Source organism: Rattus norvegicus, chromosome 1 (assembly GCF_036323735.1).
Source record: "Rattus norvegicus strain BN/NHsdMcwi chromosome 1, GRCr8, whole genome shotgun sequence".
Classification (NCBI taxonomy): domain Eukaryota; kingdom Metazoa; phylum Chordata; class Mammalia; order Rodentia; family Muridae; genus Rattus; species Rattus norvegicus.
The window spans coordinates 117,964,276-117,979,763 of NC_086019.1; the positions used below are offsets into that span (position 1 = coordinate 117,964,276).

General features: G+C 36.0%; 1 protein-coding gene across 1 annotated transcript; it reads right to left on the reverse strand.

Moving 5' to 3' along the window:
* Positions 1-9,516: 9,516 nt before the first annotated feature.
* On the reverse strand, positions 9,517-9,813 carry LOC108349768 (60S ribosomal protein L29-like). The gene has a single exon (XM_017590453.1). It carries the CDS (start codon positions 9,811-9,813, stop codon positions 9,517-9,519), a length of 297 nt encoding a protein of 98 aa, XP_017445942.1.
* Positions 9,814-15,488: the final 5,675 nt, after the last annotated feature.

A 15,488-nucleotide genomic window follows, 5' to 3' on the forward strand; every position in this document is an offset into this window, starting at 1 on the left:
AATTGGACATTGAACTGCCTGAGGATCCAGCTATACTTCTCTTGGGCATATACCCAAAACATGCCTCAACATATAAAAGACACACGTGCTCCACTATGTTCATCGCAGCCTTATTTATAATAGCCAGAAACTGGAAAGAACCCAGATGCCCTTCAACAGAGGAATGGATACAGAAAATGTGGTACATCTACACAATGGAATATTACTCAGCTATCAAAAACAACGAGTTTATGAAATTCGTAGGCAATTGGTTGGAACTGGAAAATATCATCCTGAGTGAGCTAACCCAATCACAGAAAGACATACATGGTATGCACTCATTGATAAGTGGCTATTAGCCCAAATGCTTGAATTACCCTAGATCCCTAGAACAAATGAAACTCAAGACGGATGATCAAAATGTGAATGCTTCACTCCTTCTTTAGTGAGGAAAAAGAATACCCTTGGTAGGAAAGGGAGAGGCAAAGATTAAAACAGAGACTGAAGGAACACCCATTCAGAGCCTGCCCCACATGTGGCCCATACATATACAGCCACCCAATTAGACAAGATGGATGAAGCAAAGAAGTGCAGACCGACAGGAGCCGGATGTAGATCGCTCCTGAGAGACACAGCCAGAATACAGCAAATACAGAGGCGAATGCCAGCAGCAAACCACTGAACTGAGAATAGGTCCCCCATTGAAGGAATCAGAGAAAGAACTGGAAGAGCTTGAAGGGGCTCGAGACCCCATATGTACAACAATGCCAAGCAACCAGAGCTTCCAGGGACTATGCCACTACCTAAAGACTACACATGGACTGACTCTGGACTCTGACCTCATAGGTAGCAATGAATATCCTAGTAAGAGCACCAGTGGAAGGGGAAGCCCTGGGTCCTGCTAAGACTGAACCCCCAGTGAACTGGTCTATGGGGGGAGGGCGGCAATGGGGGGAGGGTTGGGAGGGGAACACCCATAAGGAAGGGGAGGGGGGAGGGGGATGTTTGCCCGGAAACCGGGAAAGGGAATAACACTTGAAATGTATATAAGAAATACTCAAGTTAATAAAAAAAAAGAAAGAGAAAGAGGAAGGAAGGAAGGAAGGAAGGAAGGAAGGAAGGAAGGAAGGAAGGAAGGAAGGAAGAAAAAAAGAACAGAAACAATAGCTGGGAGCTGGGGGAGCTGTTGTCAAAAGAGAAGTAATCATGTTGGAAAATCGTAATTGTCAAAATTATTGACCTAGACCTCTAGACCTCTCTGAACATTTAGAAAGAAGTTAGTGAGTAACAGAATTTTTTCACAATTATCATGTTGGCACCACAAGAACTATCTACCTGTAATGCTTTCTGAATTTGTTTAAATAATTTCTTATATGTGCTAGTGTTTTACCTGCATATGTATTTTTATGTGTGTGTATGTGTATACATACATACATACATACATACATACATACATACATACATACATACGCACTACATACAGACAGTGCCTACAGAGAACATAGAAGGCAGTTTGATTTTCTGGACCTGAAGTGATAGGCAGCCATGAGCACCATGTTGGTGCTAGGAACGGAAACCACATGCTCTACAAAATAAGAAGTTCTCTTAGCTGCTAAGCCATCACCTCTTCAGCAGATCTCTTGAGGGTTAGAGTTCCCATTACTTCTATTTTCCCAATTTCATTTCAAACAGTGCCACTTTCCTCTATCTTGTCCTCACAGATAGGAATGAAAGTATTAAAACAGGAAAGTTAATGCACATACTTGGTGAGATTCTGTGCAAAATTATCAAAGTTTTTCTGCTCAAGCATCAAGTAAACTGTGTTCGTTTTGTTTTTATTCAGATGTTGTTCATTTAAAACTATCTGTTAACTCTCATTTGTTTTTCAACAGTGAATGTAATTTAGCTCATCTCAAACTTGCTTCAACCCTAAGAGTATTACGATTGTCTAGCTCCAAGGCTTCAAAATCTGAAAATCATAAGATAGGAATGAGGTTACATACTTTTGAGCACAAAATTTAGAATGAGACAGAAGAATCATGAGTTCGATACCAGTCGAGCTGTACAACAAGATCTTTGATTAAATAATTAACTAATTAATTAAATGTTAAACATGGCTTATTCTAAATGAATGTTATTAGATTACTCAATATGACTAAACAATAAAATATAATAAAGAATAAAAAAAATAAGTAGGTGGAGCCATGGGTTCCTTCATGTGCACTCTTTGTTGGTGGTTTAATCCCTTGAGCTCTGGCAGGTCTTGTTGGTTTGTAATGCTTTCATTCTTACAGAATTGAAATCCCCTTTAACTTCTTCAGTCCTTACCCTAACTCCTCCATTGTTGTCCCTGTGCTCAGTCTAATGTTTGGCTGTGAGCATCCCCATCTCTATTGGTCAGGCACTGGCAGAGCCTCTCAAGGGACAGCCATACCAGGCTCCTGTCGGCTAGCCCTTCTTGACATTAGCAATAGTGTCTTTCTTTGGTCTCTGCAGAGGGAATGGATCCCTAGGTGTGGCAGTGTATGGATGGCCTTTCCTTCACTTTTTACCACACTCTTTCTTCCTGAATTCCCTTTAGACAGGAACAATTCTGTGTTAATATTTTTGAGATTGGTAGTTGGCACCCTCCCTCAATTGGGGGCCACAGCTAACCTCTAAATATGGTCTATACAGGTTCTTTCTCTCCTTTGTTGGGAATTTCAGATAATGCTATTTCCATTGAGTCTTGGGAGCCTCTTGCTTTGCTGCCCTCAGGGGCTTTATAGTGGTTACCTCCAGTTCCCCATCCCTCATTGCTACACACTTCCATTCAATTTCCTGACTCTATGTACTTCTCCCCCATCTCCTTTTACACGTGATATGTCCCCATTTATTTCTCCCTCTTTCCTTTCCCTTCCAGGACCCTCCTTCCCTCTACTTCCCATGACTATTTTGTTCCCCTTTCTAAGTAGTACTGAAGCATTCACACTTTGATTTTCCGTCTTCTTGAGCTTCATATGGTCTGTGAGTTGTATCATGTGTATTTCAAACTTAAAATCTTCTGTAAGGCAAAGGACACTGTCATCATGACAAAACAGCAACCTACCAAATGAGAAAAGACCTTGACATCTGATGTTCTGTTCTGGATTCCACAAGCATCACAGATGTATGTGGGTACAAAAAATGCATAGAGAGGAAACACCCATATACAAGAAGTAAATTAAAAAGGAAAATAACAATCTAAACAATTGTATAACCACAGTTGTGTAAGACCCAGTGCAAAAATATAAGGAATATGAAAGACATGGGTCTCAAAAAGTAACTAATTTTTCAATAATGAACTCTACTGTGAGCAATTTACATGAAGTGCTGAAGAATTCAAAAAGGGGGTAAAGATTGTTCAAAGAAATAAAAAGTGACACAAACTTCCGAAGAACTGAAAAAAGTAATTAAAATTTTTGAAATGAAAACCAACATAAATCAAATCAATCTTTAATGGAAGGTTTTTACCAATAAAATGGATCAAATGGAAGGTAGAATTTCAGGCTTAAAAACAGAGAAGAGAAATTAGAGCACCCATGCAATGACAAAGATCAAGAGATAAGAAAGTATAAACAAAATACAGAAGAAATATACGACATCATTAAGAACCAAATACATAAATTACAAACATAGAAAAGGAGTTCAAACTAAAAATTAAAAATGCATTCAACAAAATGATCACAGAAAATATCACATGAAATTCCCCCAATCTAGGGAAAAGAATGGTGGCCATCAAGTTATAGGAGGTATTTCAAAGACTAGTCAGACAAAGACATAAAAGAAGTTCTCCAGGTAATTTTATAGTTAAAACCCTGTACACATTGCAGAACAGGACACATTGAAAGCTGTCAGAGAAAGGTGCCAAATAACACACAAAAGTAAACATTTCAGAGGAAACTTTTTCTCAACATAAACTCTAAAAAGTCTGAAGTATCCTTTTATTTCAAACTCTCAAAGAAAAATAATTGTCAAGCCATGTTAACGTGTTCTTCTTAAATGAAGAATAAAAGCTTTCTATAATAAATATACACTAGAGGAATTTATGCTGGGCCATAACAATAGATGATATTTCAAGGAAATCAACCCATTTATGAGAAAGGTTTACCATATCCATGAGGCCACAAGAAAGAATAAACCATATAAACACTGAATAAAAAATAGAGATTAGGAAAATACCAAAATTTATTACACTGAAGTGACAAGAATTAATATGTGACTTTCACTAATAACTCTGAACACTATTGGCTTCAACTCTCTAGTCAAAAGAGAAACACCAGCAAAAAAATTAAAATAATACCCATTGATTTGGAAAAGCAAAAACTCTGCTCTAGCAAAGAGAAGAATAATTTTTTGGGAGGTCAAAAGATGAAAAATAAAAGCAAACGGCTTCTAAACAAGTGATACTAGAAAGAAAGCAGAAACAACGATGCTACATGCTGACAAAATCAAAGTTCAAACCAAAATCAGCACATGAAACAAAGAGCTCACCTCACATTAGCTAAGGGTACAATCCATCAGGACGATGCTTCAATTCAAATGTGCATGCACTGAATTTCAGCACACCCAATTTCATAAATGAGAACACATTTTAAGAGATAAGAACAAATCTTACCAAATGCCAGACAATTGAAATATATCTCTCTATTCTACCGTATCATAATGCAATAAAATTAGAAATCAACAGCAAAGAACTCTACAGAAAATATACAAACTTACAGAGATGGAACAACAAACTACTAAATGGTCAGTGGATAATTTTAAAAAGAAAGCTCCCTAGATCTGAATAGAACTGAAAGTACAATACATTAGAATGTAGAAAGTAAATTTAAGAGAGCTTTATGTCTGTAAATATATACATTGAAAAAAATTGTAAACATTAAAGAAATAATGTAATGGGTCATTTTATCTCAATGTCTTAGAAAAGCAAGAATGTGGTAATCTACGAATGAGTAGATTAAAAAGTAACAGAGATAAGGGTGAAAGTTATGAAATGGAAATGAAAAAGTAAAAGTAAAATGCTAAGAGTTAAAGAAACAGAACACTGGTTCTGAGAAAGAACAAATGGGTTCACAAATCCTTAGCGGAGCTAACAGAGAGAAAGGAAGAGAGAGACAGAGAGACAGAGACAGGGAGATAGAGACAGAGCCACAGGCACAAACAGAGACAGAAACGGAGTGAGACAGAGAGAGAAGAGACAGAGAGGATAGTTAATAAAACTAGAGTTGACAGAGGATTCAATACAATAGAAAGCAATGAAATTCAGAAGGTCGTTTGGTCACATGTTGGAAAATTATATTCCTGTAAATTATGAAGTCTAAAGAAATATATATATTTCTAGAAACATATGATCCATCTAATAAAATTAAAGAAAAATGATATAAATAAATAAAGTATATATAACAAGAAATGAAATTGAAACAATAATAAAGTGTGCCATCTGAAAACAACCCAAAGCCCAGATAGTCACTGCTGAATTTTAGGAGGCATTTGAAGTAAGATCAGTGCTTCTAAAATATTTCACAAAACAGAAATAAATCTTTTTATTAATCTAGCATTATTCTGATATTAAAGCCAGATAAAGGTACAAAAATTGTAGGTCAGTCTCCCTAATGAACTTGAACGCAAAAATACTTACAGATGAAGTTCAACCAAACATCAAAAAGATCATTCACCATTACCAAGTGGGCTGTATTCCATCAATGGAAGGATGTCTCAAGACACACAGAGCACATTATTAGATTCAATGACAGAAACTGAACAGTCATCTCAATAGACAAACAAAAGACTTATGACAAAGTCAAATGTTCTTTCATTAAAAATATCCCCAATGGAACAGAGTAAAGGGAGTATACTTTACTATAATAATGGCTGCATACAAGGGACCTACAGTCCACATCATACTAAATGAAGAAAAGCCCAAAGCTTTTGTAGTAAAACCAGGAATGAGACAAGTGCGGCCACTGTCTTAATTCTTATATACTGTATAAAGTCTCAGATAGAAAGCAAAAACTAAATAAAATACATAAATATAGGAAAGAAAAATGCAAAATTACCTCTAATAGTAGTCAATGTGATCCTGTAAATAAGAGATTGTAAGAATAGCTTAAGGAGGGCACTCCAGCCACATGTCCCCTGCACTCCAGGGAAGGGGTATAATAATCGAAATGTAAATAAGAAATACAAAAAAAAAAAAAGAATAGCTTAAGGAAACCCTTGGAACTAACACTTCCATCAAAGGAGCAGGATATAAAATCAGTGTAGAAAAGTCAGTTAACATTTCTGCAAATCATTAATAACCATGTTGAGAAAGAACCAGGACAACAATCTTGTTAACAAGAGATTCAGACAGTACCTCAGATTTACGTTCTGTGAGGAGGTGAAAGTCATCTACAATGAAAATTTTAGAACACAGAAGAAAGAAACTAAAGAACTTATTAGATATGAAAAGATGCCCTAAGCTCATGAATTGGTAGAATTAACCTTGTTAAAATTGGTGCATAATCAAAAGCAGTATAGATTTATAAATTTATAAATTCAATCTAACCTCTGTCAAAGTTCCCATATTTTCCACAGAAATAGAAAAACAATTCTAAAATTTAATCAAATGTATAAAATAACCCAGATAGTGTATTTATCAGAAAGACCAACAATGCTAGATATTTTAATACATGATTTCAAATCATATAAATATCCAAAGCAACAAAGCCATCATTGAAATGTTTAAGCATAGTTGAACAGATAAATGGCATAGGACACAGGACACAGAATTAAGTACAGATGCTTACAGTTACCTGATCTTTAATGAAAATTTCAAAACATACACATCCAAATGAAGAAATAGCCTCTATAAAAATTGGTACTGAGGCCATGGTGCGGAGATAACCAGGGACACCTACCTTCTCAGAGGAGGAGAAGTGGATGGGGAATTATTGTGGGAGGGGCTGACTAAGAGGAGGGCAGTGAGTGAGATGTAAAGTGAATAAGTAAAAAAAAATGAAAAGAATTTGTATTGAGACAACTAGTATTTTTATGTAGAAGAATGAAAGTAGATCTGTGTCTCCTTGAAATTTTTTAATTAAAATGAATCAAAAAAACCATAGAATATCTAACAACTTTTTCTTACCAAGCATAGGAAGCCTTCCTTTTAGTAGTTTCTTGGAGAAGTCCAAAAGACTTCCAAACCAGTGTAGGATATAATCATTCCTCTTGGATGTTATCAAGAATACCTTATCATTAAAGTGGTATGGCACACTTTAGACACAAGACTTAGAGGAATCCAATAAGAGCTAAACTGTATGTCTTCTCTTTGAAGCATAGCCCTCATAGGATTACTAGGTACAACACATGTTGCCAAGGTAGAAAAATAATTAATAATCCTATTCAATTGTAATGCCTACCAACAGCAACAATGACAAGCTGGACAAGACATTCCCAGTGGTACAATAGCAGCACTTTTATCTTGGTAAACAGAAGCCATCTAATTAGACATAAGGTACAAATCCAAAGGAGGGAATTTATACAATACAGTAAACCTAACCAACTACTTGTGGCTGATGATGTCACAGTCTCTACAATTTTCACTTTTCTAAACCAATATAATTTATAACATCATTCTAAATATCTATCTTTATATCTACAGATAAACGTAGTTCTCACCTTACATAAAAGAAAAATTTTCCCTCGGCAAACAGATCATTACCAAAATTCACAACTGTTCAAGATTCAGAGAAGAGCAGACCATTGGTGTGTCAAGCCACAACTGATATATCTATGATGCATCCCCTATACATTAAGGCTTGGTGAACATCATGGAAAAACTGTAAGATTCAGTAATCCAGGACATCTGCTGAGATGTGTTTTTTTCTATAAGACGGGAGGTAGGGATAAGCTGCCCCTGTGAAATCTCAAAAATAGGGTCACCTAAATAAGATTTGCAAAATAACATCGCCAGTTGACATGGCAACGCAAAAGGACAAAATCTCTCACAAAGATCCCCCAATAGATGAAGAGCTATGAGAAATTAATGGTTGCAAAGCTATAAAGAATTAATATTCTACTGGAGCAAGCTCCAAATAAGTTATCCAATCCTAAGGAGTCAGACCTAAACACATATAAATATATAAGCTACACTAAGTGGACTCAGCAGGATACTATATATATATATATATGTATATATATATACTATTTAAAAAAGAGGTCAATATATGAAAAGAGCTGAGAGAACATGGGAAACATTGGACAAGAAGAACCTACAGTTGAAAGGGTGTATGTTTAGTTCACATGTATGAAATTCTCAAAGAGTAATAAAAAAACAAAATCAAGCAAATTAACCAAACACTCTTCAGTAAGGGACAAATGATCTTTGTGTGGCAGTGAGTATGAGACTATAATTCAGGAAAACATATGAGTGATGTTCTACCAAGCAAAAGATAACCTAGTATCACGAGAAAACACAAGACAACTAGAGATTATAGAAATGAGTGAGAAATGAATCCTGTCAGCATGCCAAAAATAAGGGAAGTCTGTGTAGCTGTGCTGGATTAAAAGAATCCCAGAGCTATGTCAAATGCAAAAATTGCCCATAAAGTCACTTCCATTCAGCGGAAGAAATGGTGAAAAGACAATATTACGTTAAAGGATACTGATGGCATAGAAATGATAAATTAAACAAAAAATTATCAATTTAAAATGCATTCAACTGTGTTGAACTACCATAGGAAGACTCTATTTTAAAGAAATAATAACAAAGTTATGAGTTTTCTATGTTACGGTGATGTGGACAGCCTATGCACTCAGGAAGCTAAACTTTGAATTTCAATCCTCTCATAATCACGTCTGCTGACAACAATGCTGTCCTGGGAAGCTGGACAGTGGCACACCATAGCCACCAGTGAACCACAGGAACGGGATATGGAACTGCCAGCATTCTATCATATGCCATATTGCAGATGTATTTCAGGCTTATTGTATTCTCAACTTAGTGTGGACTCTGAGATCAGTTGAGGGGTATCTGAAAAATTAACAAACAAGGAAATAAAGATTTAGGGAGCATTATCAACTTAATCATGACTATTGTGCTCTATTCTTAACTTCTCTGATCATTGTAGAGCAGCAATAATAATTTCAAAAAAACCCCAATAATCACATTAGAAAATAGTATCTGATCTTTATTTGCTTTTAAGTAGTTACTTTAAGAAGGGAGAAAGCCCTTAAAGCTTGGTTAGCCATGTAAGCAGAAATGTCTGCAGGATGTTGCCACCCAGAGTGGTAGTAAGATGGGTTCAATGACTGAGCATAAAATCTCCATGAGACGAGTAGCCATTTTTCTTCTTACTTGATATAAAATTGTCATTTTATTCATCTGTTAGCTTACTTATTGGATTTCTTCACTCTTTTTTTTTCTTGTCTCAAGTTTATTTGTAAAAACAGCATAGGACACTGGTCATCTGCAAATAGTGTGTAGGTAGGTGTGTCACAGCAGTCCATCTGTCTTCACAGTGGCAGGAGCCTTTTCTATGGGGCCTTCACAGGGTCCTGGGTACCCTTGGGAGCCTGGACTGGAGCTGAGGCCTTAGCTGGAGTTTTGGCCTCTGCCATGGTTTGAACCTTAGGCTTTGGTTGGCAGAGTCTACGACCCTTGGCCATGTAGCTTTGAATCTTCTTCCCAAGCTTGGGGTGAGCAATGAAAGCCAGACAGCTGAGTTTGTGGCTGGAGCCCTTTGGCATCATGGGCTTGACAGCCTGAAGCTCCATGAGGGCCTTGATGGCCCCTGCTCCTGCACTCACTGCCTTGGCAATGTTGGCCTGCATCTTCTTCAGGCCTTTCATGTTGTGCTTCTTGGCAAAGTGCATGACCGGAAGAGAAAGAGCGATTTCTTCACTCTTTTGTTCAAGAATGGTTTGGGAATGTATTTTAAAATGAGTTTCAGAAGTTCTTTTATTGTTGAGAATAGTTTACACTATCCTGGAGTTTTTGTTGTTTCAAATGAATTTGAGAATGAGCCATAGATTTTTTCAGAATGAGACTCTCACATCTATCTTCCCTCCAGTTGATTATACAAACCCAGAAAATCCCTTAGTCCCAGAAATTTGCTCTATTTTTTCCCTATAGATTATCTGAAAGAGAATTGAGACATCTCATTACTAAAACAACCTCACCTGTGCAAAGTGACAACTTATGACAGGTGTTCAGAAAAGAATGCTTGGCAGTAATTACCAGGAGTTACTGTTTAAAGTCAGTGTAGACCAACAACAGATTTGGTGTTTTCAATTTCACTAACAGTCCTATACTTATTTGGCCTTTTATACAATTAAATATGAACTATACTTGAGTCAGTAATGCATACTAACTGTACAGGTAGGAACACTTTATATGACAATTACAATACTAAAATGCATATATACAAACCCCAAGACCTTTAACCTGGTATGGGAGCATTGTATCTTTTCATTCTCTTATGTTTCTTTCTTGTTTCTTTTTTATATATTAAAAGAATTTAGAGATTATAATATAATTATAACATTTTCTTTCCCTTTCCTGCTTCTAAACCCAACCATATATGCCTCATTGCTTTCTTTCAAATATATGATCTCTTTTTTCATTTTGATTGCGTTCATATATGTAGGTGTATACATATACATATAAATTCTTAAATATTACATGGTCAATCTGTGAGTGCTGCTTTTGCAGGTCTCATGGCTGACCATTTGGTATTGGATAACCAACTGGTGTGCTCCTCCCTGGGGAATACTATTTCTCCCAATCTCACCATTCCTGAGATACCTGAAGTTCTTTGTGTAGGGCTGAGATTTGGTGTGCTTTCTCCTACCCACTTTGGCATATCTTTTGATCTTACCTTTGAGTTGACCAGTAAAATATGGTACCAAGTGAATATTTCATAGTAGAACTGGGCTATTCCTTAGTTCTAGATGCAAAAATGTTGGAAGCCTTTTTTCACCCATCAAAAGGTTCAAGCTGACACTTCTGTAACAAAGGACATGTAAGAAAAGGTTGCCTAATAGATTTAATAAAATTGTTTATAACTTATAAACTTCCCTTTTCCATTGCAAAGAATTATTTAAGACAGAAATTGATAAAAATAGAAAAGTAAAATAAATTATCACTTCTTGCAGCTAGTGCTGTCCTATACAGTGCCCCCACAGAATTCAGGAGAAAACAATTAAACATTATGTTTAAAAATTTCAACAAATAGCAAAATATACAACTGTATAAAAGTTTTTCAATATTCCAATTACCAACATGTGGTGGAAAAAAATCAAGAAAGTAGGCCAAATCACAATTCTTTTAAAAAATACCTAAGAATTACTTAACCAGGAAAATGGAAGAATACAAAATAATTATGAAACTTCAAAGAACAAATTTGAAAATATTAGACTATGGAAATACTTCCTGTGCTCAGAGTCACAAAATGAATACTGCATACATGTTTACATCACTAAAGGCAGTCTACAGATTCATTTCAATCTCCATAGTAATCCCCATGATGTTGTATCTCAAGGAAGCAAGCATCAATTACGGGAACACAAAAGACAATGCATAGTCAAAGAAATTTTGAGGAAAGAGAACAAGCCTGAAGGTACAACAATAATTAATTTCATGTTATAATATGACAAAATTATTTAAAATGGCAGCATGAGACTGCTGCCAAAACACACATATAGAGGATAAATAGAATAGAGACATGGCAGCTAAATTCACAGGAGCCTGTTTTTAAAAGAGAGAATGAAAATGTATATTGGAGGAACAATAGCTTTTCAACAAATGGTACTGATAAAATTAGAGTAGAAAGGAGAAAACATACAAAAAACTGAATATGAGAATGATTATGATCATAGTACATGATATATTTGAAACTAATAGACCTTTTGAAATTCATCACTATGTATAATTAATATACACCAATGACACTAATAAAATAAAATTATATGTATATACATATTATGTATTTACAGCTTTGTTCTGACACAATTTACTTGCTTCAAGACTTTAGGGATGTAAAATTTGAAAATGTTAATGAATAATGACTTGAGATGTTCTTATAGCATGAATCATGAATCATGTAACGAAGAAGAATGAAGACAAATTAAAAAAAATAATAGCTGTCCCCTGCATTTCATTTTCCAGCCCATAACTCTTCCTGTTTTCCAGGAGGACTACAGTCTCTAGGACAACCAGAAGAGAATCATCTTTCTCCAATTCACTGACTACTTAGTCCCCCTGGGTCAATTCCAATAGTGGTGAGCTGCAACCTGTCCTGTATTCCTGGAGGCCTACCAGCATTCGGGACAACCAGATAAGACCCAGTCCCAGGCCACTTGTCTGCCAGTCCCACTTAGGGCACACACACCAAAAGCTAACTCTACCCTATCTCTGGAATTTCATTTTCTGTTCACTTCTGTCTGTATTCCTGAAGTCCTGCAGACACCAGGGACAACTTGAAAAGACCTAACCCTTGCCAAGCACCAGACTCAGCTTAGGGAGAGGTTCTGAGTAACTGGTATTTGGGAACAGCAAAAGAAGTGAGTCAAGGTCAAATGTGATGTCAAGCTGACAGTTTGTGTTGTGCTCCAGACAGCTCTTCAGAGATCTCCTGACAGCTTAGCTCTTGCAGACAAAAGCCTAGTCTTTTATTTAAATATCAGTTCTATAGTTTACCTGGGTACTCTCTTTGTTATCCCATGAATCAGCATTTTATGACTCTAGACCTTTGATTCTTTGAAAAAGATAGCAAGTACTATTTTTTTAACATAGCAAATGAACTAAGGAGTATGCCTGCCTCTGTCCCAGGATGATCTTGACCTCATGATTCTGTCTATCGTTCTAAGCACAGACAATAAGCTAGCTGGATGGGATCTGGCTCTGAGATCACCATTCCCACCACAGCTGGACATAAATTTGCTCAAGACCAGGCTGACCTTGAACTTAGAAATCTGCCTGCCTTCATAAGCAACAACAATAAACTTAGCTGTGTGGGATCTGGCTCATTGATCACCAATCCTCAAATCTCTCTCTCTTTCTTTCTTTAATATCTTTCTGACAAGGTGGCTTACAGTGCAGCTGCCTTTGTTCTTTTAGGGCCATGAAGCCCCTCATACAATTCATATTGCATCTACATTTTGCATAGTTGAGAACTCCTGTTTACATAGTTTTGAACTCATGTTTTAGAGTTCTTTCCCACAGCATTGAGGGCTGTCCTAAAGGTCACAGCATTTACCATTTTGCTAAAGACATTAGATATACCCTCATTTTCTGGACTCATGCTGTCTCTAATTACCATGGAGTCATTAATCTTGGCAGAGAAGATATTGCCCTGAAGGAAAAACATAAAATAAAATATACAAACAAGCCTTACCCCCAGAAATCATTACCATTCATGGAAGACCATGCCCTTTTATCTCTACTCCTAGGAGCAGGAATTATGCCACATCGTCCCCCCATACAGGACACAGCATAACCCCCCCAATGCCTTCTCTGCCAAGTCCTCCTAAAGTGGTCTCAACAACTGGAAACTGCACTCTGTTTCCTGTATTCTGTTTTCTAGTTCAAAATTCTGCCTGCATTCTCAGAAGCCTGCTGGCAACAGGGACAACCAGATGGCTAAAAGTCAACATATGAACAAAATCAGTAGGTACCAGGCTAATATAGCACTACAAGCCCTGGATATATTAACACACAGGAAAATAATGTTGAATCAAATCTTATAAAGATGATAGAGACTTTCAAGAGGAAATGAATAAATCTCTTAAAAACAATACCAAGGGTATCCTAGAGATAAAAAGATTAGGAAAGAGAACAGGAACAACAGATGCATCTGTAATAGAATACAGCAGTTGGAAGAGAGAATTTCAGGTGCAGAAGATATAATAGAGGAGATTGATACACCACTAAAAGAAAATGTTAAACCTAAAAATTTTCTGACATAAAACATGCAGAAATTTTTGGACAAACCCTAAGAATAATAAGGACAGAATAAGAATAAGGAGGAGGAGATTCCCAGACCAAAAGACTAGAAAATATTTTCAACAAAATCATACAAAAAGAAACCCCTAATCTAAAGAAAGAGCTATCTATAAATGTACAAGAACCCCAGAGGACAGCAAATAGATTAAAACAAAAAGAAAATCCTCCTAGCACATAATAGTCAAAACATTAAAAGTACATAACAAAGAAAGAATATTAAAAATATCAAGAGAAAAAAAATCAAGTAACATATCATATTGGACCTGTTAGATTTACACCCACATTCTCAGCAGAGTCTTTAAAAGATAAAAGGGCCTTGGCAAATATCTTATAGTCTAAGACATTTATCTAAGAGATGCAAACCTTGACTACTATACCCATCAAAACCTGCAATCAACATTGACAGAGAAGATAATATATTCTATGACAAAACTAAATTTATACAATATCTATCCATAAATATGGCCCTAGAGAAGATACTAGAGAAAAAACTGCAATCTAAGCAGCTTAACTACACCCAAGATAACATAAGAAATAAGTTAACATCAGCAAAAACAAATCAAGGAAACACACACACACACACACACTACCAACATTATTGTCAAAATAACAGGAATTAACAGTTACTGGTCTTTAATATCTCTCAACTTCAGTGCACTCAATTCCCCAATAAAGGGACACAGGCTAGCAGAATGGGTGCAAAACAGGATTCATAATTCTGCTGTATACAAGAAACACACTTCAGCAACAAAGATAGACACTACCTCAGAGTAAATGGCTGGAAAAAAGTTTAATCAAAAGCAATGTGGAAGGATACTTCATATACAACAAAGGAAAAATCCACCAAGAGTATGTATCAATTCTGAATATTTATGTCCCAAATGAAAGGGTACCCACATTTGTTAAAAAAAAGACTAGAACTTAAATCACAGATTGAACTCCATACAATAATAACAGGGTACTTCAACTTTCAACTCTCAGCACTGAACAAGATACCCAGAGAGAAAATAATAGAGAAATAATGAACTAACCAAGGTTATGAATCAACTGGACTTAACATATATCTACAAAACACTTCACCCAAATGAATATACCTTCTTCTCAGCATCTTTATGGACCCTTCTCCAAAACTTACCAAATAATCAGTTATAACAAAAGGCTAAATGCACATAAGAAAATTGAAATAACCCCCTGTATGTTATCAGATGAGCATGGATTAAAGCTGGACTTCAACAATAACATAAATAGCAAAAATCCTACAAACACATGGAAACTGAACAGCTCTCTAATCAATGGCCTCTGGGTCGAAGAAGACATATATATAAAAATAAAAACTTTCTAGAATTCAATGAAAATTATTGCACAACATACCCAAACTTACAGGACAAAATTAAAGCTGTGCTAAGAGAAATGTTCAGAGCAATAAGTGCCTTTATACAGAAAGTAGTGATATTTCATACTAGAGATTTAACAGAACACCTCTAAATCCTAGAACCAAAAGAAG

Bases quoted from the DNA above. Each gene is read 5' to 3' on its own strand.
- LOC108349768 (XM_017590453.1), bottom strand. From the start codon at position 9,813: ATGCAGGCCAACATTGCCAAGGCAGTGAGTGCAGGAGCAGGGGCCATC.